Source organism: Gymnodraco acuticeps, unplaced genomic scaffold (assembly GCF_902827175.1).
Source record: "Gymnodraco acuticeps unplaced genomic scaffold, fGymAcu1.1, whole genome shotgun sequence".
NCBI lineage: Eukaryota > Metazoa > Chordata > Actinopteri > Perciformes > Bathydraconidae > Gymnodraco > Gymnodraco acuticeps.
Window position 1 is genome coordinate 1,426,701 of NW_022992344.1, and position 27,170 is coordinate 1,453,870.

Genomic DNA, 27,170 nt, shown 5'->3' on the forward strand with positions numbered 1-27,170 from the left:
AATAGGAGAGAAATGCACTTGTCACTTAAAACCCTCTCTGTTGAGATGGGTGACACACAACTTATTTGAAAACCCTTATTTGCTCTGCAGGGGGCCTTTGATAAAGTGTGAAGGATGATGAGCTCCTTCCCCTTCCTGACTCTGTATGCACTTTCCACTTCATTCCCAAGAGACTGCTGCATCTCAGGAGGAGCGAAAAGTGTGTGGAGTTGTTTAATAAATGGTATAAAAAGACACATGTATGCTCAGGCGTGTACTTTTACATTCTTTTAATGTGGTTTAATGAGGAGTGCAGTGCTAGATATATGCACATATGCTCAGATTATATTCTGTTTGGTCTTTAGTTCACAACACTATGAAGTGAATCATTCTACTCTTCTTAGTCTAATGAGGCATGGCATGTGCAATATCTCCAAACCTTTGGAAACACAAAGTCAGTCATTTTTTATTTGTATTTAATTGAAGTAGATATGTTCTCTTCTGCAAGTGGATCTCTGGGTGACAATAAAACAATTGATTAAAAGTATATTAGTGGTTTAAAATAGCCTACTAATTGCTCTTTCAGCCTCAAACAATGTATTTGTTGGTTTTTCTCTCTTTTCTATTATATCACATTAAATACACACTAAATATATAAAACAAGCTATTTAAAGATTTTTATTTTTTAACCTTTATTGAACCAGATAAAAAGCATTGAGATACAATCTCGTTTACAATGCTGACCTGGGCCAAGAAGGCAGCAACGTTACACATGTTTACACATAACACAGACATAAAATACAGAGAACACAACTAAGTAAACAAAACAAAACAAAAAAAGCAGTCACTACATTGTATATAACCGTAGACTTTATGAAACTGGGATGGACATCTTTTAGACCAAACGACCATCCAATAAAAGTAGAAAATAATTGTGAGATTAGTCAATACTGTAAATAATTGTTATTTATAGCACTTATCGTGAAATATTTAACTTGCTAATCATCAGCATGTGAAACGTTAGCATTTAGCACCGCTGTACATAAGAACAGCCTCGATGAGACATTATTATTGCTGTAGATTACACTTTGCAGTGTGTGGACTTGCAAAAATAAGTGGTATGAGGACATAATATTAACAAAAATGGAGATCCTGTTTCCAGCAGCGAGGGCTCAGTTATTCTCTATGCTACAGAGGACAAGAGTACTTTCTGAGAGAAGGTTAAGAGCACCAGCTAATGATTTCAATATATTTAGGTGGCTGCTTCATTCCTGTCCTTCAAACAGGGTCAACAACATTTCTATCATGTATCAATTTCAGCTTTCCTACAACTCAGTGCTTTATACCTTTACCTATTGCACAGTGTAACATCAGCAGTTATTACATAGGAAATCGAGTAGCATAGGGCATATAGATTTTCGGGGGGAAGCAGTTATTCTACATAGTGGTTCATTTCCGCAAATCGCCCTAAACTTTCCCAATTACTGTTCGAGTGTTTCTTTGTAATAGAAAATGATGGTGTTAGATTAGTGCGTTTGGATTGTGCTGCTTACTGCCAACAGTATCTGTTTTCTGAGGATGTATTATCGGAGTTTCCCGTGTAATCATTCAGCAGAGGTGTGCTTCCTCTGATGAGATATTGCTTTCGCTGCACATAAATGTGAAATCAATGATGATTCATCATTTGGCCGCGCTGTTTATCCAAAACAAACACATTTAATGTAATTACAGTGCGTTCGGCCATGCATCACGCTATGAGTATCCAAATGATAAGGATCCCTGAGAGTGGGCTCAAAAGTAAACGACTCCTTGCCCTTACTGCTCAAATGGATACATGTAATATATATATTTCTTTAAACCCGACCCCTCCTGCGTACCTTTATGGCCTTCTGGATGTTGATGCTTGAGGCTCGGATGGCGCTGAGCAGGTTGTTGAAGCGGCCCATCTCCTGCGCCAGCACTGTGTTCATGCTCTGATTGTAGGTGGTGGGGAAGCGCCTCATCACAGCCTCCAAGTCGAAGTCTGCAGGCAGCTTGCTCAGGATGTCAGCTGCCACATCAAAGACCATGTCATCTGAGGATTTGGCGTCCCCGCCTGAAGAGCGGGACTGATCAGAGACACAGAGCGACAGAGGGACGCATGAGAAAGGGAGGCAGGACTTTGACGGTTCATCATCTTTCGAGAGGAAATTATCTTTTCGCCGTCTTTGACTTGTCACATTATGTATTCCATTTGACTGGCGTGGGTGTTATTTTGATCCTGGAGAAGACCCTGATGTTAAGAGGTTCTGACTTCTGACTTGAGCTTATATTTCATCATCTTTGTGCCAGATTGATGTATATGCATGCTTTAAAATGGACACAAACTGACACAGAACCTCCTATTCATATGATTTCTCTTAAATTGACCTTCCTTCCTTTAATTTCTAGACGTTCTTCCGGCTAGCTTGTAGCTTAAACCACGGATGATGAGATCATAATACTTACTGTAATCCATCTGTGAACACACACACACTGAGCATCAGAAAATGGAAGGCTTCACAACATTTCGGCCCAATTTATCCCACACAGTCATTTGACGCAATCTTATCTAATAATCATTCATGCTGATAATTATTCACTCTAATCTGCGATTTTTCCGCTTTCCTCTCATTCCAACTTGCACCATTTACCTATCTGATGCTCAGTCACCAGGCAGCGGTAATGGATAATCATTGCCTAATGGCATCGAGGTTACAGTAGGGGAATGACAAATAGCTGTTTCATCCATTTGAAGCATCTCCCTGTTTATCAGTCATTGAGACTGATGGGACCGTATTAGATGCTAATAAAGTCCACACATGACTGGAGCCATTATTAATCTTGTTGAAAGGAGTTTATATGAATGAATGCCAGACTCCATCGAGCTCTAATTTTATCTCAAAGTGGCAATGCCTATGGAAATAATTTTCTATTTGTTTACCAGAAATGTACTGTACTTATTCTTGTTTTTTGACAGAACACTGTATATTATATTAGTATTTTACAGAGATTAGAATATATATGATGCCTTCAGAGTATGTGTGCATGTATGATCCTATTATATGCATCCACTTAAAGTTAATATCAAGTTATTTCCCACAGGGTTTGGGCATAGTGAAAAGTGCTCTGTATCTTGAAATAAACAGATGGATACATGGGTGAATAAAAATCCCTTCCCGGCTTTCAGAAGACACTGCACCTCTCTTGTCTTTAAGTAGGTCTCTGTGCAAATCTCTCTTAGATTCATGTTGACTCAACAGAGCTGAGATTTAATGATGTGGGATCACACAGCCATCTTTTTTTGTTCTTTGAGAAGTCTCTTCAAACAACTGAAATATTTATTTATATTTTTCTCTGTAATTAATGTTGCATAGTACATCCTAATGTAGGGCGATCAAATATTTAATGCTGGCAAGGACACTTATAGAAGACGGAGGGAACTCGAGGGAAGCATATTGATGTCATGTGCGTTTATTTGAGACAGTATTTCAGTATCTAGGTTTCAGTGTTTAATGGGGATACTGTATGTATGTGTGTTGTGTATGTGTTGCCTACAATCTACCAGCTGAGTAGATTCATTCCAATTGAGCATCTGGGATGTTGTCCAAGAGGGGAGCATTGTTTTGCGGAAGCGACCCAGGGCTGCTGGCACTGAAGATCAGTTAACTTTTTTTTTCACCTGTACCGATGCCAGGCAACCGTGTTTTTATCATATCTGTTATTCTTTGCCCGGTTTTACAGTGTTCATAATCCACAAGATCAGTTCAAAGGTGTAGTAATGAATTAAGGATCATATTGCTGCGTGAAATGATGGCCCTCTGTTTTCATTTTTAAAACAAACAGTATTAAAAAGAAAATGTAGAAGTAAACTTTAATGTGGACATGATAATTTTTTTATTGGCCTCTCTGTACTGGACTTGGTACCAAGAGTGTCTGGTTTTCCAGTATCAGTGTGTTTACTGTACAATAATGTCATTTACAAAAAGATGACACATAATCAAAGAAGGGTCTATGTGTCCAGTGGCACATTGTTGTCATGTTGTGTTGCGTGATAGATAGTATAAAAATACTTTAAATGATCTGTTTTTTAGACTGACTTGTTATACTGTAAGTATTCTGTCTCTTATTGTAGTACAACAATACTCTTTACTTTAATAACCAGTGTGTATGTGTTAGTCTATTGTGTTTACCCAAGCTCTACATGGTGAAACGGCCCTGTGCTGACGTTGCCGTTGTGTTTCTATGGAGAAAGAGTGGTCGCCCGACTAGGTGGAATCACCGCACCAAAGTTCAAATAATTTCAACTTTGACCTCTTTGCTGACTACTCTGCGTACCGTTACTAACTTTTTTCATCGTAAGGCTCCGCGCCGCACCTAGCGGTGAGCAAGAGAAAGTCGCGTATCATGTGAATGCAGCTTAACCCTAATGGATCACTAACAAAATATTTTTTTACAAGTTACAATGGCTCAAAAGAAAAACAAGTGATGGTACAACATCTTGATTTGATTGTGTTTGTGTTTCAGCACTTGTACATGCTTGTTATTTAGTTCCTGACAAACAGGAAATCAATATGATACTTGGTGTTTGCTCCGGGTGGATTTACCTGAGTGAGCAGAATGCTGTTGAATAGTAGCTGAGTCTCAACCTGATCCTTGGTGATATCCGCGTTGGCGTTCATGCCAAAAATCTCCGGTGACGGGTTGAGCGGCAGCGCCTTGGTGTACTCTATGTAGCTGTTGTACTGCAACCCAATATGCAGGAAACAGAGGGAGCAGAGTGAAGTGCACATTTTTAACGAAACATCTCGAGTAATAACAGTCATTGAAAAACAAGTCAGCTCCTAAGATTGCTGACATTTATTTTAATGACTATGTAAATGTACCTTCATGAATAAAAGATGTGGTTGCAGTGGAGGGGGGGGGGGTGCAACACTGGAGAGCAAAATGCCAAATAAAATGGAGAGCACCATAGATTGCACTTGTGTTAACAAATATATCAACCCTCGCTGATGGTGGTCGCCTGCTGTGCCTTGTTACACACATTTCATCTCCTAATGACTTTTTAAAGGTAGCTCAACGACGAAACTGAGTCCTGAAATATGTTTAGTTTATAAACAAACACATTAAAGGGAGTGGAACTTTTCTTGAGTTTTTAAGGCTTTTTTTCTGTTAAGTGATGCATAAGGGGCTGTTTGATATAACTGAAGCAAGACCACGTTGTTGAACATGAAAATGAGCATAATCAGGCCCCTTTAAAGAGTTAACTCCCCCTTGTTGTGAATATGCACCCTGTTAATGTGACTGTGAAATACTGTACTAATTTCCCCTGTAATAACATATGGCATTTCCTAATCTCTGTAAATCCCAGCCAATAATAAAGACACACGTTGTTATTGCTAAGACTGGTGTTTGCAATGATTTATAGCAATGTTGCACATTTTTCGGATTCTTACCTCCTCCTCAGCTGGTGCATAGTAGAGCCCGCTGGGATCAAACTTGTAGTCAGGGTCCGTGGCGACCTTTGAAGTGTAGAAGATAGAGAGGATGGTGCGCAGGGTCCTTCTGTCCCAGTCATCTGTCACACGGCCTCCGTAGTTACACTCGCCAGTCATGTAGCGGATGGCATCAAACGGCACTTCCTGCAGCAAAATGGAATCATGCATTTTAAACAGGAACCTAATAATAATCTCAAGTAAGGATTGCATGTTGAATGGGCAGTATTGAAAAATGCATTATCTCAATTTATGTGTAATGTCAACGTTCTTCAGAAAAAGAAAACATGGTTGAAATGTACTTCACAAACTGGACTTGGAAGGGGAACTGACATAATAGGAGGTGAAGGGTGGGGGTTCTTGCCAGTGTGGCATTTCCTGGAAGAGGAATTAACTTCAAAATTCAGACAGCGACACTTGGTTACCAGATGAAAATGTCACTTGCTCAAAAAAAGATACCCTCAGTAGTTTTTTCTGCTACTTTTTCTCAATTACAACAGAGGATTGTGGGGAATGGTGGAGGGTTGGAGTGCTTTCAGTTTGTGGGAAAATGTCAAGAGGGTTTTTGAATATGGCTGATGAAAGCTGATCCTTGAGTGAAGAGGAACGCATTTGTAAAAGACCAGATTTATATTATAGGGTTATATGTACAAGTTGAATATATACGTAGGAGTATAGTGTATGTGCATCTGCATGTGAGAGTCTGAGTTTGACTTTGTGCCAGAGATATATAATCAGTTTATTGGAGTATTTGTAAATTATGTATGACCCAACAATGCTGTGCGCCTATGCACTAGCCTGCATCCTATACTGAAAAAAGGGAGATATGGGAAACATATGATAGTATTTTTTTCAGACTGTATATGAGAAGTGGATGTAGCCATATGCAGCTGGGGGAAAGCAAAGACCGGCTGCTTAATTGTATTCATAGGATAGCAAGGTCATGACCCGCGCCTCTAAATTCATGATAACTGTGGTGTTTATTGGAAAGCTAATTATGGCTAGCAAGAAAAAGTATTACAAAAATGTACTTACTGGAAAAAATGTACACCCAATTCTTAAACGTGTAACCTAACACTAAACAATGAGAAACTCACTGTGATATCAACTTGTCAATAACATCATAGCCACACCATAATATACCCTGCATGATCGTCTATTTGTCTCTAAATGGCAATATAATTTAATGCAGTATTGGAGAAGACTTCAAACTAAAGATTGAGATCATAAACTCATTATGAAAATGCCTAGTGAGGTAATTAAGTGGGAAGCAGTGTCATTTTCTCATAGACTTCTATAAAATGTAATACAGGGGACTACTTTTTGCCCCTTTTTGGCCATTATAAAGAATGCAGGCCCTACTGCATTGGCTTCACTTCTCAGACCTGAAGTTGGCCCCTTACTACTGAGTTTCAGGAAACAAGACTATCATTCATTTAAGAAATATAAAACAAATGTGGGAAAGGACAGGAAAAATAACTACCTCGTACTGTTCAAGGAACATGTGTAGCTGCTGTACAGAGATCCGGAGGTCGGTTTCATTGAACTCGTACGGAATGTTCCAGCCTATAGGTCCAAACTTCCTCCTCTCCTGGGTCAGGGCGTGGAAGAAACACAGGCCGTACAGTAGTTTCTTGAACACAACCTGAGGGGTGGATGAGCATAAATGGAAGGTGTTGTCTTAGATCAATAATTAGATAGACAGTGGTGGCCGTTCTGTATTTCAGCAGCTAAAACAAAGTGCCCAGTGGGGGTGATAACAGACACAAAGGAGCTTAGGACACCCACTGATGTAAGCATGATGGGTATGCACATCGAGCAAATTCACATGCACCCACACACTGACCGGCTTACTGCTGCTGCCAAAGAACTCCGGGTCAGAGATGGGGTCCATTAAAAAGGAGCGTGCAATGTTGGCGCGGAGGCCCTTCGGAGCCTCATTGGTCATCTTCACCCCATTCTGGAGCACGGCCACGGGGAAGGTGGGAGACGGGTAGCTCGTCAGCCAGAGCCTGAAGTCTGGGTGGGTGGTGTCTGGGATTAGCTCCTGCTCGCAGCAAAAAGTAAAAATAAATCATTTATTGACAGATCAGAATCAGAATACCTTAGAATTAGTCCCACAGAGGGGACATTTACGTAGTTACAGCAGAGAAATAGCCACAGGCAGCTTGATGTTACATATGTTACATGCATTAAAAAGTCAAAAAAAAGTTATGATATATTAAAAAATATAATACAAAAACAAAAAAAAGTTACACCATTTACAAAATACACATCCTGTAACAGTTCTCAGGAATTAGCAGCCAGGTATATATTGCACAGTTATTAACGGCATATAGCACATATAAAGATGTATTTGTACTGTAATACTCTGGGGTATAGGACGTGTGTGGGGGTGTTCTGACCTCACAAACTCTCTCCAGTGTTGACATCCATGAAGTGGCCAAGTGGCAGTTCTGAAGAACCACCCAGGTGCCCTCTTTAATGGCTGCCTCGATCATACGCATGGCAATAGGACCCTGGCCTTGGCCCAGAGAGAGGGAACTCAGCCTGTTCCCTGAAAAGCCCTGAGGGTAAAGAACAGCCGTACACACACAGTCATGTAGTTGCTTTCTGACCGGGAAAGAGCCAAAATCATTTTGTAGTGCTTTTAAGACCTGTGCGGGTGCCTGGGAAATCCAGAGGATTCAATTTCCCCATTTCATTTTGAGTTTGTACACACAGCAGGCTTCAAAGCTGCAGGATTTCCCAGGTGTCTCCTCGTACCTTTTCATCTCCGAACTTTAGCAACGCAGCCATAGGGTCTGAGCCAGGAGAGAGGATGAAGATGAGGCAGGCGCAGCAGTGGCTATCAACGAAGGCTTTGGACAGGTTAAAGGGCGGCGCTTCGATGAACGGGCGACCCAAACTGTCGGAAACAAATTCCTGCACCATGGGAACAACCTGGGGGACAATGGAACAATGGACTGTTTACTAAATATATTTCCAGGACAATTGGAACATTTTCAAGATTATACTGTTGTTTGAAGAAATTGAGCTATGACTCAATGTATTCATAATATCAGACCATCTTTTGGAAAGCAGCTCACCTTGTCTGGCCTGAGACAACGGATTACCAGCATCCTCTGGAACTGGCTCAGCTTCCCCTGCCACTCTTCAGGGAAGGGAGTCTGATGGGGGCTCTGCAGATATGCACAACACAAAACATTATTGAATCAGACTGCACAAATATATCAAGGAGTTCCTTTATATTCCACCTTGGAGAAAAGATTGTGCACTAATTATGCTGCCTAAAACTATTCCATTCGCAACACTTTACTTTTATTTAAATAAATGTCTGTTAATTAATTTTCTATTGCCGAATGAGGTTAAACAATAGTGATGGATCCCATTTACTTTTCCTTGCCTTAGGCGGAATGTGGCGACATTAACAACAAATGTATTCATTTACTGCTTTTGCAAACCGAGCATCTCCTACTGCTGCAGCATCACATTTAAAGCATTGGCACCTCCTTTTATTAGGAAGTGCAAAGTGTGTCATTGGTCCTGACAAGGGCCGCCATTGTTACAAGACCACAGTTATTTTGGGCTTCTCTGACAGCGGATCAGGTTGAAATATTGTAGGGAGTGATGTAAGAAGAGTCAGGAGCAGCCACAGTGAGCTGTAGCATGAAGAGCTGCAGGCGACAGGCTGATCACCTCCAACTTCTCAGCCAGGTAACCAACTACTTTCACTTTGACTGTTCGCAGACCCTATGCAGAATAAAATCAGATAAGGGTTGCTGCTGACAGAATGATGGAAAAAGGCCAATTATTGCCTGTCTTCTTTTTTAAACAACTATAGTCTGTTTAGCTCGTTCCGGTATTCTGGGACTGTAGTATTCTAAATCAATTGGTTGTTTACAAAAGTAACAAGGTGTGAAATTTTAAGGATTGCCCTAAGGGACTGGCTTTAATCTGATCCAATACAGGTAAACTACAGGAAAGAAATATCACAAAGATGACTAAATTGCATCTCGTCATCATCAGGGGCTCTATTATACTTAAGGTGCTATTCCCTTCCTGTAGTGTGTTGTGCATGTAAATGGTCTGCAAAGGCTAAAATCCCAAAGTTCCCTCAAGAGGGAGTTTCTCACCTGCACACTCCATTGGACTTCTTTGTTTACTTCCTTAACATAATGACATCACTATGTAACACTCATGCTTATATTGGCTAGCGCTTACACACTGGACGTGATATGCTAAAGAGCGGGACATCTCTAAACGGTTGACCAATCACAAAAGAGCTGACTAGCTAACCAATCAGAGCATACTGGGCTCTGAGGGTGAACAAAGGTGCTGTAGCGACTAGCGAGTGGTTCTGTATGAGAAAAGAGCTTTTTGAATATTTGAGCATGTAAAGATGTGACAAAATATACAAATATGAACTTGCAAATGAGCACAATAGGGCCCCTTTAAATGCTTTGTCATTAATAAGGAAATTATGCTTGCCCCTAACAGGCAGCATAATGCCGTTTGGCCCAGTGAGGTTCTGGGGTGGGGCTGTATTGTTTCGAGCTGTTGCAAGATTAAGCAATGTAATTAAGCAAACAGCGGGGTAATCTGTAATGTGAATGGGTAGGAAAGTAATGAGGGGAGATAAATACATATGTATGAAAAAGCATAGACTGTGGAAGGAGAAGGAGGTGGGGAAACAGAAACGCCACTGGGTACTGGGTCAGAAAAATATGTTTGATTAATTTGTGGAACACGTTTAGGAGAGGAAGTGAGCAATGGCAGCTGGAACTTTGGGGGAATTCTTCTCCCCAAGTATTTTGTCGAGAGACTTCTGGCTATGTGTGTTGGCAGGTGCTTAGAGACGGATACACCTATTTAGAGTCTCCTGGGGATTCTCCGTGTGTACAGGGGTGTGTAAGTGTGTGTGAGTGGCTGTGTGCTTGATTGAACAGCTGTTGTTAAATCATGATTGAATATATGTGAATTCTACAACTGGAACAAACTAGATTTAATTGGATAGAAGGGTTGTGGCTGATTCTGTTGATTATAAATCAAAGATGGTGTGTATGTGAATGTGTCTTTGTGTTTGTGACAGCAAAAAGACAGGCACACATGTTTGAGTGCCGCACATTGATTAAACAGCTGTTGTTGAGTCGTGATTGCGTAGATGTGACTGGCACAACAGGAACAGAACATATTTAATTAGATAAAACTTCAATTTTTGATCCTTTATGATTCAAAGATGGAGAGAGGGTCGGGTTTACATCATCCACACCTGACAGACAAATTAATTTCCTCCCACTTTCTTCCTTTCCTTTCCCAAAATAAACTAATGAAACTCAGTTATTGACGTAAAAGGAAATAAGGAGTTAAAGCTTGGCGACATTTTTATCACTAAATTAGCAAATAGTTGAAGATGAAAGAATAGAATGTGAAATATAATTTAAGCATCCATTACAGATTATAACGAACAGTTCTAATCATTCTGAAGCAAACTAAATCATTGTAAGACCTGTCTGAGAGCTATGAAAAATGAGGCACAAAAAGTAGAAGAACTCCTTGAGAAAACTATTTCAAGGATCTTTAAGGATATGCAGTATCAAATTATGAAATGTGTGTCATTGATATAACTTCACACAAAAGCCAAATCACATGAAAGAACTCAGAATATAACCCAGTGGTGTATATTATGCACCATTCTGCAAGATGATTACTTTTTATTTTGGTGCTTAAAGATATGTTGATGCTGGTTCTTTTACTTAAACAATATTTTGGATAGAAAGATTTACGCACTTTGTTATTACTACTTATTCTAAAGTAAAAGATATAGATAAAACATTCTTCATTCTATAACTTTATAATTGTATGTACATGCTGTATTTAAAAAAACAACGTTAAAGTTACCTTAAAAAATACAACAAAACAAAAGCACTGAGTGCCACAGGGCTCAGTGCTCGGACCTATTTTGTTTACATTATATATGCTTCCGTTAGGCAATATGATAAGGAATCATTCTGTACATTTTCATTGTTATGCGGATGATACTCAACTATATTTATCAATCAAGCCTGATGAAATTAATCATCTAAATAAAATTCAAGACTGCCTTAAGGACTTAAAAACGTGGATGACCTTAAACTTTTTGATGTTAAACACGACCAAAACTGAAGTTATTGTACTTGGCCAGAAGAATCTACGAAACAAATGATCTAAGGATATACTAACTATGGATGGCATTAATTTGGCCTCCAGTGAGACTGTAAGGAATCTTGGTGTTATATTTGATCAGGATTTATCCTTTAACGCCCACATAAAATCAATTTCAAGGACCGCCTACTTCCATCTACGTAACATTGCAAAAATCAGGCATATCTTGCCTCAAAACGATGCAGAGAAACTAGTCCATGCATTTGTTACTTCAATGCTGGATTATTGTAACTCTTTATTATCAGGGTGTACCAAGAAGTCAGTCAAGCCGCTTCAGCTGATTCAAAATGCTGCAGCTCGTGTACTAACCAGAGTTAGGAAAAGGGACCACATTACTCCTGTTCTGGCTGCCTTACACTGGCTCCCTATAGAACACAGGTAGAATTTAAAATTCTTCTTCTCGCCTACAAAGCTCTTAATGGGCAGGCGCCATCTTACCTTAAAGAACTCATTATACCCTACTGTCCTACTAGGGTATTGCGTTCCAAGAATGCAGGGTTGTTGGTTGTTCCTAGAGTCTATAAAAGTACAATGGGAGCCAGAGCCTTTTCTTATCAAGCTCCACATTTGTGGAATCAGCTTCCAGTTTGTGTTCGGGCGGCAGACACCCTATCCGTTTTTAAGAGTACGCTTAAGACCTTCCTTTTTGATAAAGCTTATAGTTAGGGCTGATTAGATTCAGCCCCTAGTTTTGCTGATATAGGCTTAGTTTGTCGGGGGACATCTTACTTCTTCCTTCTCTCTGTCTATACCTGTGTACTCTCATTTTCCGATTAACCCAGCTTCCCCAAATGTCTTTCTTTTTGGTGTCTATATACGCTGGGATCCGGAGTCATGGATGATCCTGCGGTCCTGTGTCCTGCATCGCGAGCCCTGGATCTTGAGTCGTGGCTGTGGTCCTGGATCATAGGTCCTGGATGTATATCCTCGTGGATTCATCTTCCTATTATACACACATGCATTTCCAAACATTTGGACTACCTATGTTGCAAATGTATTATCTTTTCAATTTACACACGGCATCTATTGCACGTCTGTCCGTCCTGGGAGAGGGATCCCTCCTCTGTTGCTCTCCCTGAGGTTTCTCCCATTTTTCCCTTTAAACTGTGGGTTTTCTCTGGAAGTTTTTCCTTGTACGATGTGAGGGTCTAAGGACAGAGGGTGTCGTATTGTCATACTGATATTCTGTACAAACTGTGAAGTCCACTGAGATAAATGTAACATTTGTGATATTGGGCTATATACAGTGGGGCAAAAAGTATTCAGTCAGCCACCAATTGTGCAAGTTCTCCCACTGAAAAAGATGAGAGAGGCCTGTAATTTTCATCCTAGGTACACTTCAACTATGAGAGAGAAAATGGGGGGAAAGAATCCAGGAAATCACATTGTAGGATTTTTAATGAATTAATTGGTAAATTCCTCGGTAAAATAAGTATTTGGTCACCCACAAACAAACAAGATTTCTGGCTCTCACAGACCTGTAACTTCTTCTTTAAGAGCCTCCTCTGTCCTCCACTTGTTAACTGTATTAATGGCACCTGTTTGAACTCGTTATCAGTATAAAAGACACCTGTCCACAACCTCAAACAGTCACACTCCAAACTCCACTATGGCCAAGACCAAAGAGCTGTCAAAGGACACCAGAAACAAAATTGTAGACCTGCACCAGGCTGGGAAGACTGAATCTGCAATAGGTAAGCAGCTTGGTGTGAAGAAATCAACTGTGGGAGCAAATATTAGAAAATGGAAGACATACAAGACCACTGATAATCTCCCTCGATCTGGGGCTCCACGCAAGATCTCACCCCGTGGGGTCAAAATGATCACAAGAACGGTGAGCAAAAATCCCAGAACCACACGGGGGGACCTAGTCAATGACCCGCAGAGAGCTGGGACCAAAGTAACAAAGGCTACCATCAGTAACACACTACGCCGCCAGGGACTCAAATCCTGCAGTGCCAGACGTGTCCTCCTGCTTAAGCCAGTACATGTCCAGGCCCGTCTGAAGTTTGCTAGAGAGCATTTAGATGATCCAGAAGAGGATTGGGAGAATGTCATATGATCAGATGAAACCAAAATAGAACTTTTTGGTAAAAACTCAACTAGACGTGTTTGGAGGAGAAAGAATGCTGAGTTGCATCCAAAGAACACCATACCTACTGTGAAACATGGGGGTGGAAACATCATGCTTTGGGGCTGTTTTTCTGCAAAGGGACCAGGACGACTGATCCGTGTAAAGGAAAGAATGAATGGGGCCATGTATCGTGAGATTTTGAGTGACAACCTCCTTCCATCAGCAAGGGCATTGAAGATGAAACGTGGCTGGGTCTTTCAGCATGACAATGATCCCAAACACACCGCCCGGGCAACGAAGGAGTGGCTTCGTAAGAAGCATTTCAAGGTCCTGGAGTGGCCTAGCCAGTCTCCAGATCTCAACCCCATAGAAAATCTTTGGAGGGAGTTGAAAGTCCGTGTTGCCCAGCGACAGCCCCAAAACATCACTGCTCTAGAGGAGATCTGCATGGAGGAATGGGCCAAAATACCAGCAACAGTGTGTGAAAACCTTGTGAAGACTTACAGAAAACGTTTGATCTCTGTCATTGCCAACAAAGGGTATATAACAAAGTATTGAGATTAACTTTTGTTATTGACCAAATACGTATTTTCCACCATAATTTGCAAATAAATTCTTTAAAAATCAGACAATGTGATTTTCTGGATTTTTTTTTCTCATTTTGTCTCTCATAGTTGAGGTATACCTAGGATGACAATTACAGGTCTCTCTCATCTTTTTAAGTGGGAGAACTTGCACAATTGGTGGCTGACTAAATACTTGTTTGCCCCACTGTAAATAAACATTGATTGATTGATTGATTGACAACAAAATTAAACAGATATTTTAAAATGTGAGCAAAATTACATAAACTACGTGAACTGTCTATATTTAAACTTACTTGGTTTCCAGTAATCTGATAAAGCACAACATTTGGTGCAAAAATAGTAATTCAAACTTCAAGCTTAGTAAACCAAAGCAGAACGCAACACATAAGGCACTGAAGCTGCTGCTAACTGAATTTATGTCTAATATTGTGTGTGTTTCAGGCCTTAGTATCCACACAAGGTGTGTGTTGCCTAAATTAAAGGTAAAAACCTTGAATATCTTTAACATTTGCTCTAAAGATGTTAATACAGAGGCACCTCCAGAATCTACATGTTATGGTAGTTCTAACATTTTCCTCAATGCCGACTGTGACGATCCAATTGCAAGGCCAATGTGAATGTATGTGAATGTTGCTTACTTGAGCAAATGGCCCATTGCTCTGTATGAATGATGACTTAACGAACGCAAAGCGCTATAAGGGGTCGTAAAAGACTGGATATAGGGATATGTAAATATAGCCCATTTGAATGTGAGACAGTTTAAAGCTACACTTTACAAACATCTAATCCCAAACTCATTTTAAGCTGACATTTAACACGTTTAGAGATTCTACAATAAGACTAGCAGCCATATTAATGTGTGCATTGATACAAATGGTAAATTAACTGTACTTATATAGCACTTCATCCAGTCTTTACAACCCGTCAAAACGCTTTACATACTACAAGTCATTCACCCATTCACACCTCATTCATACAGAGCGTGCCACTTTTTTTTGCTTAAGAAATGTAACAATCAAAACGACACATTCACACACCATTGGCCATGCCATCAGGAGCAACCAGGGGTTAAGTATCTTGCCCAAGGACACATCGACTGCAGGGGCTGGGATTAAACTCACAACCTTACGATTGAAAGACAGCTGCACTCCCTCGCAGCCATAGTAGCCCAACATTTTCATTTTGAGAGAATGTGCATACTTTTCTCTCCTCCGTGTGCTATTGGGTAATATAGATTATAAAGTGTATTTTTTGTACAGACCTATTTAAAAATGTGATCCCCATTTTTCTGCCATCAGGCATTCAATCAAACAATACATTTTAGAGAGAGGTAGAGCACGTGCACTTCGCTCTGCATCAGCCAAACAGCTCGCTGCACCCGCACTGCGAGGGGGACCCAAGTTCCCATCAGCAAAAGACGTGGGTTTGCTATCCTGGCTCCAAAATGGTGGAATGAGCTCCCCATTGAAATCAGGACAGCAGATAGCTTACACATCTTCCGGTGCAGACTAAAAACTCATCTAGTTCGACTCCACTTCGAGCGATAGAATTACTAACAAAGAACTTATATACACTGAACAAAAATATAAATGCAACACTTTTGTTTTTGCTCCCATTTTTCATGAGATGAACTCAAAGATCTAAAACATTTTCTATATACACAAAATAACCATTTCTCTCAAATATTGTTCACAAATCTGAAAAAATCTGTGATAGTGAGCACTTCTCCTTTGCCGAGATAATCCATCCCACCTCACAGGTGTGGCTTATCAAGATGCTGATTAGACAGCATGATTATTGCACAGGTGTGCCTTAGGCTGGCCACAATAAAAGGCCACTCTGAAATGTGCAGTTTTGCTTTATTAGAGGGGTCTGGGGGGGTCCGAAAACCAGTCAGTATCTGGTGTGACCACCATTTGCCTCACGCAGTGCAACACATCTCCTTCGCATAGAGTTGATCAGGTTGTTGATTGTGGCCTGTGGAATGTTGGTCCACTCCTCTTCAATGGCTGTGCGAAGTTGCTGGATATTGGCAGGAACTGGAACACGCTGTCGTATACGCCGATCCAGAGCATCCCAAACATGCTCAATGGGTGACATGTCCGATGAGTATGCTGGCCATGCAAGAACTGGGATGTTTTCAGCCTCCAGGAATTGTGTACAGATCCTTGCAACATGGGGCCGTGCATTATCATGCTGCAACATGAGGTGATGGTCGTGGATGAATGGCACAACAATGGGCCTCAGGATCTCGTCACGGTATCTCTGTGCATTCACAATGCCATCAATAAAATGCACCTGTGTTCGTCGTCCATAACATACGCCTGCCCATACCATAACCCCACCACCACCATGGGCCACTCGATTCACAACATTGACATCAGAAAACCGCTCACCCACACGACGCCACCCACGCTGTCTGCCATCTGCCCTGAACAGTGAAAACCGGGATTCATCCGTGAAGAGATCACCTCTCCAACGTGCCAGACGCCATCGAATGTGAGCATTTGCCCACTCAAGTCGGTTACGACGACGAACCGGAGTCAGGTCGAGACCCCGATGAGGACGACGAGCATGCAGATGAGCTTCCCTGAGACGGTTTCTGACAGTTTGTGCAAAAATTCTTTGGTTATGCAAACCGATTGTTGCAGCAGCTGTCCGAGTGGCTGGTCTCAGACGATCTTGGAGGTGAACATGCTGGATGTGGAGGTCCTGGGCTGGTGTGGTTACACGTGGTCTGCGGTTGTGAGGCCGGTTGGATGCACTGCCAAATTCTCTGAAACGCTTTTGGAGACGGCTTATGGTAGAGAAATGAACATTCAATTCACGGGCAACAGCTCTGGTGGACATTCCTGCTGTCAGCATGCCAATTGCACGCTCCCTCAAAACTTGCGACATCTGTGGCATTGTGCTGTGTGATAAAACTGAACATTTCAGAGTGGCCTTTTATTGTGGCCAGCCTAAGGCACACCTGTGCAATAATCATGCTGTCTAATCAGCATCTTGATATGCCACACCTGTGAGGTGGGATGGATTATCTCGGCAAAGGAGAAGTGCTCACTATCACAGATTTTTTCTGATTTGTGAACAATATTTGAGAGAAATGGTTATTTTGTGTATATAGAACATGTTTTAGATCTTTGAGTTAATCTCATGAAAAATGGGAGCAAAAACAAAAGTGTTGCATTTATATTTTTGTTCAGTGTACTAATAAAGGACTGGCTTATCTAAAGCCAGTTGAGTAGCACTTTAAATGTTTTAGCTCTATGAAACCTGATGTATTTATATGATTCTGTTTTCTTCAAGTTTGTATCTTGTTGGTCGAATGTAGTTATTGTAAGTCGCTTTGGATAAAAGCGTCAGCTAAATGCAATGTAATGTAAAAAGGTAGGACAGAAATACAAACTTTTCCCAGTTTGTATTAACATCACAGAAACATTAAAGGACACCCAGAAATAGATCCCCAGAGAAGCCTGCGTGTTTCATGTCACTCACTGAGCTGTCGTAGACCGTCTTCCACTCGCCCCTGAGGCGAGCCATGTCTTTACGCAGACCTTTGAAGCACTCCATCTCATCTAGGCGGCAAAGCTCGTCCCAGGACTTTTTAGGGAGCCAGGTGCAGGGATTGGAGTAGGGGTTGTCGAGACCCACACCACCTGTGAGGAGGAAGCGCCACTCCCCCTCATCCACCTAACACATTCATTACAGTCATGCTTCTGTTAGAGGATTAACCAGCATTTGTGATTTAAACGGTTTAAAGATTCAACATTTTGGGTATTATCTTGGATAAAAATACTATGCACATTTTAAAAACAAGAAACAGATCATCCAAATGAATCATGGAGGATTTAATTTGAAATATATAATATATAACGGCTAGTTTGATAAGCTAACCACAAATCAAACACTACACTATTACACTATTACACTATTGAAAGTGTTAATGTCTTAAATGTCTATGTCTTTTAAGTGTTGTTAATTTGTGTGTGCAGTTTGTGTATTCCATACCTCCTTTCTATGCATGAGAAGATTAACACTGAGGCAGAAAGAGAAGAGCAGCTTGTCCTTCTCAAACAGAGAGCGACACACATTGACGTATAGCGCATATGTAAAGTAGTCTCTCAGGATCTGCAGTCTGTAGAAAGTACAAGTGTATTAATAATTGTGTTCCAAACCAAACCGACTTGTGAACTATTGACCCTATTGAACTACGCCCCTCTCTAGCGGCCAATGTCCAATCCTACGTTAGCAACAGGGCGCAGGCCTTTCAAGTTTTTCATATGGTCAGACAGAAGATATCTTCAACCTTTAGGGGGGAATATTACCCTATTTTTCTTTTTTAAAAGCAAGAACGCAAGATAAGAGATGTCTGATACTGTGTGGAAGACCTCAGGCACAGCTAAATCCATCAAAGACTATAAGACAGTGCCACCGTATAGCTCAGTTGATAGTGCTGCCGGTCCATGTACTGGGGCTTGGTCCCAATGCGGACGACCCGGGTTCGAAATCCTGGGACAATTTACCACCCTTTTAACACTGTCACTTAAATAAAGGCACTGGTTGCCCAAACATTTGTTTCCTTTGTTTGCACCAAGGTGAAACACTAATAACTTTAGCTTGCTAAGCACAAAAGCAGATTTTAATTATTCATAATTCATAAGATCTAGTTAAGGTTCAAGACCATGATGTGCGAGCAATATCCAGGCATGCTATTAACAATCGGAAAAGCGGGAGAACTTGTTGCTCTCAATAATGGACTTCTTCCTGTTGTGCCTGTATTTATCCTTAGGGTTGAGTATTAAGATGTGGGTTGTCTGGTGGTCTTTGCCTGAATTTGAAGGTCCTCTATTCCACTTCATATGCATATTCTCATATTTCATTCTGTCTACATCTCTTTGATATTTCAGGACTATTATTACACAAATGATTTTCCTATTTGGAATGTCTCTCACTGTTATTGTTAAAAAAAAGCCACATTGACAGGAGGCCTAACGACAAGAGAGGATGGGCTTAGCAAAGAGTCAATACCTAGTCTTATATTCCTTTTTTGTAAGTTGACAAGTAAAATAAGGCATTTCAAGTGAAAAGGGAGCTTTTTGTGGGAACATGTGCTTTGCCAGTGCATTTGTCAGCCCTGCCTACCTCTGCTCCAAGTTTTCACTCTTCTCTGAGTTGTCGATGGAGCTGATGAAGAGGTTAATGAACCAGGTGAGGGAGTACTGGTACATGGGCTCGATGTTCGCAAGGTCAGCGATGGAGAAGAACAAGATGGCTGAATGCATGGCGATGGGGGTGTAGCCCATGCGGGTCTCGTCGATCTTCCGCTCCGTCACCTCGGCCACAGCTTGCTTCTCTGAGATCTCATTGGCCAGCACTTTCGAGCAGGAGAGGATCTTGACGGCCGTCTCGTCCTCCAGGATGTTGCCCTCGGAAGAGGAGAGCACCTCTAAGATTTTGTCCTCGATCTCCTTTAGTTGTCTGGAGGACAATTCAACATGTGTTTGTAGAGGGAGACATTTTGATTTGACTAATGGAAATCATTTGACCTGAGTCTGGAGTGTGCTACAGTACCTTTTGTTCTCTGCTCCCTGCAGGATAAGAGCCTGTTTCTCTTCCTCCAAGTCGGGCCTTTCCCGAGCCACCACGATACCAAGCAGCTGGTCTTGGATGCCTTCAGGGGTGATCATGAAGTTCAGAAGGGTGACCTAAAGTACAGAGGTCAAACGAAAGAGCAGTTTTCAGTTTGAAAGCTATTTTAGATTTAGACTAGAGACCATAAGTGTCAAACTAAAGGTTTATTTACATTTTTAAGGATGTGTGTGCAGATGATTGCTTGCCAGTAGGCTAGGATTCAGGAGACATGTACTACATTATCAAGACTTTATCCATCTTTTTTTAAATTAAATGTTGCATCCAATTATCGACTTGACTAAATGTTAGCCTACTTGTAAAATGTAATAATAATGCATTATTGTGCTTGGCTGCATGGTATGATGGCTGAGCACCATTTGAATGTAATGACTTTTTAGGGTTTTATGTGGACCAATGACAATATGGCTAATGTGACATGCAACAATATAATCGAAGGTTGATTTTATATATTTTTGTAAATATTTTTAAATGAAATTAAATCACTTCATGTAACCATGTCAGGTCATGTATGTATAAATGGCCATATACTCATTCCCTTGCGTGGTCCTTGCGTGAAATTGAGTTTGATACACCAGGCATTTGTATCCTTTACAGTTTCAGTCATGTTTGAGTCTACAAAGAGTCGTTACATTTTTGTTTACCTTTAGTCACAAAATGTTCTCTCTAAATCGGCTTTTTTATTTTGACAAATGTCATTTATTTGTCATCAGATTATTTTTCTACCCGAAACAAAAATGTTTCATTTATTTGACAAAAGATTTTATCTAAACATTATGTGATGAGAGTTTGATGATTACAAATCCGGGCGAAAGAATTAGGCATAAAAATCATCTTATTCATGAAATGAAAATAATCATCGATTTTTTGGTGAAATGAACACTGATACATTGCTATACATTTCAGAATGCAGAAGAAAACATGCTCAAATTAGGGTGTGTGTGTGAGTGTGTGAGAGTGTGTTTCAGTGTGGACATGTATGTGTAGGGTACTTTCAAGTGCAGCGTTGATCATCATGGCTTCAGTGCTGCCCCCCCTACGAACCTCCTCTCCAATCAATTCCAATAACCGCTCCATCCTTGGCAAAGCACAGGTAAGATGCTTTTTTCTTTTACTGTGAAAACTGTGGAGGTGTGTCTTTTAGCGCCCAGCCTTAGTAATTCTGCTGTGCACTTACCCGGAGGTTAAAAGCCCATACCTGCTATCTACTCTCTGCCCTAATAAACGAGTGCACTTCTCCGGGGCCAAATTCCATTTCTATTGATGCTGCGGACCCACTCAGCTGGTGGTAAAGACTCGGAGTGCACATAAATCTCCCGTCTGTCCTTTTCACACATACACCCTCCTTCCTCACTCCCCTATGTCCCCTGAGCTCGTTAAGGGCTGCTCTACCATAAGCTTGCCTTCTTGTATTTGAAAGTATTGCATTTCAAACAGGGCTTAATGGATTTAATGGAAGCCCCACTGTACTGTAGGCAAAAAAAGAAGGATTGCGTCAGTTTTGAAAAATGAGTTGAATCTATCTAATAGCTGCCCATAAAGAGTGGGGCCCTGCAAATAGATGCTTGAAATGTGATCTTCTAAAGCTTTCCAACCCCTCTCTGTAATGCAGTTTCCTTAAATGCTCCTTTTCTTGGAAATGTTCTCTTTTTTCTGGGACACTGTGCTCCATTGGGGAGGTGGTATTGCCAACTGATGATTCGCTGTGTTGCTGGGGTAAAAAAGTATGATGCAATAAGAGGGAAACAACCGTAAAAAAGGAGGGATCATCTATCTGGAGGAACAGAGGTACTTAAATAATAATTTTGTAGAATTTGCTGATAAATTCATACAAACTAAGAGTTCACAGCCAGACATGCTAATTCATACTTGTTTGTATCACTTTAAATACCTCAGTTTCGTGTGTTAGTATGCTAACCATTGCTAAAACACTAAACATAAAGTCAAGCAGAGTGGACAGTAATGCTTTTCAGGTTTTTGTTCAACAAAATAAATGTGTTTGAAAAATTGAAAATTCTGTCACCTGAATTTTTTTTATTGCGATTTACACTTCGGCGGGCGTGCATGCTTGTGGCAAAATTCAGTGTTGTAGTCAAGTCACCAATTCACGAGTCACTCTCGAGTCACCACTCTCCGAGTCCGAGTCACGAAGGGAGAGTCGTAGTCGAGTCCGAGTCCAAGTCCGAATCACCCAAGGAGTGTCCGAGTCGAGTCCGAGTCATCATTGCCTGTGTTAGAGTCCGAGTCCAAGTCCGAGTCACCTAAGAAGAGTCCAAGTCAAGTCCGAGTCACAAGTCTTCATGTATTAATCTTCGTGGATATATGTGTTGAAATGTAGCTGCTCCTCTACATTGCTTTTATCCTGTCATGTTATACTAATCTGTCTATTGAACTGCTGTGAAGCGAGTTTGGCTACAATTCTTGTAATAGGTGCTATACAAATATAAAGCTTATTACTAATATTAATATTATTATTATATATAAATAAACTATATTTAAAATGAGTTACCTTTTAGAGAAGTGATTATATTTGTATGCCAATATTTTCCTATGGTAAAGTTTTCGTTTTGCACTTTTATTTTGATAGTAATAAGATCGGGACTCTTATTTTGAAGGAACTTTTACCAGTTAAATCGGTTTACTAATAAAGATTTAGCCCCAGAAAGCACATGGCTACTTAGCATGCAAAATGACATCATTCTGCATGTTAAGTAGCCATGTGCTTTCGTGTTATCGGGCTGAATCTTTATTTATTGATTAGATCATGTTACTCTGATGATAGTGTTCAAGACAGCCTATATGTCTGAACTCGATCCTTAGAGTAATGTGTTGCGGAGCCTTCTCTTCAATATTGTTTCCACATAACGAGCATTTTGCGCTGCTCTTTTCCAATGTGGAAGCAGAATGTGTGAAAGCATACAGCACGATGCGGGGTGTGTCCTAGACATCTTTAGACTGGAATAGCGGGGCCCAGTTCGTGAACTCGCCTCACAGGTGCACATGCCAGGATAGAGGACATCAGACTCCAGAGAAAATTTGCCCGAGTCCGAGTCGGAGCGTCAATTTACAAGTTGAGTCCGAGTCTTCGTGGGGGGGGAATTCACTAGTCCGAGTCCAAGTCACGAGTCCAAGTCACGAGTCCCGAAAATCGGCACTCGAGTCCGACTCGAGTCCGAGTCCAGGACTCGAGTGCTCCATCTCTGTCGCAAATGTCATAGCAATCCTCTAATAGTCAAGGGGATACATTGTCTGGGTACCATGAAGTTCTGGACAACATCATCTCCATCTGGTAGATATTAAGATATTTCACTGAAAATGTTTAACTTTGAACTGTTGATGGCACTAAAGAAAGATCAGAGGATCACCAAAATCACAAGAGTTCATCCTCTGGAGACCATTAACGTCCGTACAAAATGTATGCAATTCATCAAGCCAATTCATTAAAAATATTCACCAGCCCATACTTCCATCTATAGAGTGACTAAAACCTCAACCAAAACTGAGGAAAGCCACACGATTTAAGAACCTCCCTCACAAAAACAATTAAGGTTGCAGTTAAACAGTAAACACAGTGCCCCACAAAGGACCTTTTTCTTTAATGGAAAAAACCATGTTACTGAAAGTCAGGTATATCATCCGGCTAAATAACAAAACAAATGAAAGTTGTTGTTATCAGGTGTAAAGGAAATGCTACTTTAAAGGTGGAGGAATGCAGATGTCTGTTGAGTCCTGTGAGAGACTGTATTCTACTAACGCATTCTGTGAGTTGGCAGAAGCTTTGTTGTAGAAAATACGTCGATCCTTAGCTGCGGTGGGACAGAAGGGTACCAGCTCCATCTGCATGGAAGGGGTGGGTAGTGGGGACATGGAAGATTGCACAGGGCTCATTGCATCAACACTGACACCTGCTGCAAACAGCTGAGGCATGTGGCTCCTGCCAGAAACTGCTCTGATTACTGTCAGGAATAAAGGTGTGTGCAGGTACTTCGGTCTGACTCTCTGTCTGAGTGTGTTTCCTTGTGTGGTGCACCTTTTCCTTGACATTTTAAGCTTAATGGCCCTTTAAGTGGGGGACTTACTTGAGAGTATTGCGTATAATCCCTTAAAATGTTTCCTTAATTAAGGAAAGACATTTTGTGAAAGAGATTTAACGGCGTTAAAACTCTACAGTTTCCATAGAGACCTTTTGTTTGCCTGCAAAGGCTTGGGATAGACAACCTGTTATTGTCTAAACAAGTTTGCCTATAGATAATACAACAATGGCAGAAAAAAATGGGAGAGGGTCAGAGGAGGAACATATGAAATCTTTGATGGAATACAATAAAAGAAAGCACATAAAGCCTACTGTAAAGTAATTTTGATCCGAAAGTAGCCTTGATAAAATACGTTTCTTCAAGCGAGTCAAAGTGTGTATTGGGATACACTGCCTGAGGGTGTTTCCAACTATAGTACCTTGACGGAGGTTTCTGGCAGGTAGTGTGGGTTGCGTAGCTTGGTGGTGATGTAAAAGCGGAAGTCTGGAGCGTATTCGATGGTGGAGTCTCCCAGGCGGATACACATGGCCCCGCCCTGTTTGAAGGTCTGTCTCAGCAGCAGAGGCTCCAGGATGGGGTCCAGCTCCTCGCCTACATTCTCCAGCAGCACTGAGGGAAAAGGTTAAATAGGTTTTCTGATCAGGGGAGGCTTAAACTTGTCAGTGTTTTGCTTCATACAAGCAATCTTAAAGAGAAGCTATCTTTAGGTGACGTCACTGTAGAAATGAGAGGAAAAGCTATGATAACAAAGAACAAAAAGCCTGTTTGTTGAAGCAGAACGGCCGGGTGGACACAAGATGTTATGCCAGCGAGTGTGTGACTTGTATCGTCCTCCTCCGTCAATATACAGCTGTCAGATAGAGCGGTGACAAGCTTATTCAGACAAACACGGGTCCTCATCTTTCATTGTAATGTTTATTTTATATTATTATCATGTTAACTCTTATGCAATGCGTTGTTAACATGCTGCTGTAACAAAGAATTTCCCAATTTGGGATCAATAAACTATATCTATTTGAATCTTGTCTAATCTACAGGTCACCTGTCAAAGACTTACATTTAGCACCAGGTCAGCCAATGATGTATCAATACAGGACTTTTCCCAAAAGCTACCTTATAATTACTTCTTTTGTGTCTTTTGCATGTCTCAATTATTTTAGTTGCGTACATCTTCCTGTTTCTTGGAAGCCCTCAACCATTACATTTGTGCACCACATGCAGTGCACAATCAGTGAAGCAAGTAAGACATTAACAGTTATAAATGCCTTATCCCCATGACATCATCATTAATGTATTTTCACATTAAGTATGATAATGCTGTTCTCATGTTAGGAACATTAGCCCATCTATAATTGATTTCATGCCCAAGGTAATAACAACGTTTTTATACAGAATTCAGAGACGGTGACAGCTGAAACTTTCTCTCCAAACTTTCTAAATGTCTCCAAATCGTTTCGGGCACCATTTTGTTCTGTTACATTTCATCAATATTGTTAATATTTCAGCAGTACTTTCTAGCATTTAATAAGCAGGAGTCGAGCCTATTAAGATATTTGGTGGGGAAATATTTGATCAACAGTCCTAAAATAGAGATTTCTAGCAACGAATCAGGGAAATACTGTAGGCTGCAATACAAACGGCAAGAAACCATGGAACTGTGAAGTAAGAGAGCGTGGATCTGTAGCCTCTGGGGACTATTTTGCTCCCTGCAAGGACCAACGACTCTCTGAACTGTTAGCCTTGCATTCTGACAGTAAGCAAAGACCCAGTGGCTGGTGAGTTCGGTCATTATTTAGATGTCTTTTTAATGGCTGTATAGCTGTCTCTGTCAGTTCCATTCTCCCTTGCTGTTCCTTCTCAAACCCCCTACAAATCCTAGAGACACAACAAATGAACAGACAGCAAAAAGATAGTTGCTTCTGCACAAACATGTGACTATGACCCTGATACTTGGGGGGGGAAATGTTATTGCAGAGATGTATTGCCCCTGCACTTGTGTATGATTTACAGTAGTTCATTATAATAATGGTGCAGGAGGCCTGGATAAAAGTTCATTGGAACATTTCACTCAGAAATACTGCTTATATGAATTCCTCCTCTGCAGAATAGAGAACAAAGAAAAACAATCTTCTGCAGCAATAAAAAGTCCCTGTGGTAAAGGGAGACCTCAGCAGGCGGAAGCAGGAACTACCACACACACACACACACACACACACACACACACACACACACACACACACACACACACACACACACACACACACACACACACACACACACACACACACACACACACCACACACACACACACACCACACACACACAACACACACACACACACACACACACACACACACACACACACACACACACACACACACACACACACAAGGCAGAGTCATCAAGCCAGACAGACTTACCTGGGTTGCCAAACTGGATGCAGTTCTCCAGAGTGCGTACAAAGTCACCGTCACTCAGTTTAATGATATGCAGACTGTTGGCCTTCTCCATGTTTTTCACCCACTTGTTTGCCTGGCCCTGGGGATCAATCATCAGGGGCCACCGCCTGGCGTTTCTACACAGAAACACAATAAAACAGTCGATGATCGTATGGTGCTGCCTTGTCAGAGTGAGAGATCATGTAACTGTTAACTAGGAGACATCAAAACTGCAGGGGGGATGTAGGAGGACAAGAATTGAGATGTAGAGAGGCACAGTCAGACAGCTCACAGTCGGGTGGCACACCAGGGGCCACAGTATTGTGATTAAAAAACAATGTTGCTGCTTCATTTACACAAACAAGCAGATGTTTTGTACATTTTATATTCATTGTTGTACTGCAGCTTAAGGTTAAATCAGACAATCTTACTGCAAAGTTGTGACATACAGTGATGTCTTTAAGGGCAGAAGGATTTGTAGTTCTGAATTTAATCTTGAGATTTAAATAAATTGTGAGCCCTTGTGATCGAGGTAGTTAAAAATAAACATTTGGTGGCCACCGTATAGCTCAGCTGGTAGAGCTTGCGACCCACACACTGGGGCTAGGAGGACCCTGGTTAGAATCTAGCCTAGGACCATGTACTGTGTGTCTTCCCCTTTGAACATTGGTTTCAAACACACACTGGAACAT

The 27,170-nt window shown here is 41.1% G+C and overlaps 1 protein-coding gene across 1 annotated transcript in view; it reads right to left on the reverse strand.

The window, feature by feature from the left end:
- Window positions 1-27,170, reverse strand: part of dnah7 (dynein, axonemal, heavy chain 7) — a 153,894-nt gene that overhangs the window by 12,457 nt on the left and 114,267 nt on the right. The window contains exons 49-62 of the mRNA XM_034208741.1: window positions 26,461-26,615; window positions 24,459-24,649; window positions 19,929-20,062; window positions 19,500-19,835; window positions 18,366-18,492; window positions 17,853-18,047; window positions 8,582-8,674; window positions 8,259-8,435; window positions 7,898-8,059; window positions 7,339-7,539; window positions 6,976-7,137; window positions 5,454-5,639; window positions 4,605-4,742; window positions 1,857-2,087 (exon numbers count right to left, since the gene is read on the reverse strand). Of these exons, the coding sequence (XP_034064632.1) occupies window positions 1,857-2,087; window positions 4,605-4,742; window positions 5,454-5,639; window positions 6,976-7,137; window positions 7,339-7,539; window positions 7,898-8,059; window positions 8,259-8,435; window positions 8,582-8,674; window positions 17,853-18,047; window positions 18,366-18,492; window positions 19,500-19,835; window positions 19,929-20,062; window positions 24,459-24,649; window positions 26,461-26,615 (2,488 nt within the window). The remainder of the gene's footprint in view (window positions 1-1,856; window positions 2,088-4,604; window positions 4,743-5,453; window positions 5,640-6,975; window positions 7,138-7,338; window positions 7,540-7,897; window positions 8,060-8,258; window positions 8,436-8,581; window positions 8,675-17,852; window positions 18,048-18,365; window positions 18,493-19,499; window positions 19,836-19,928; window positions 20,063-24,458; window positions 24,650-26,460; window positions 26,616-27,170) is intronic.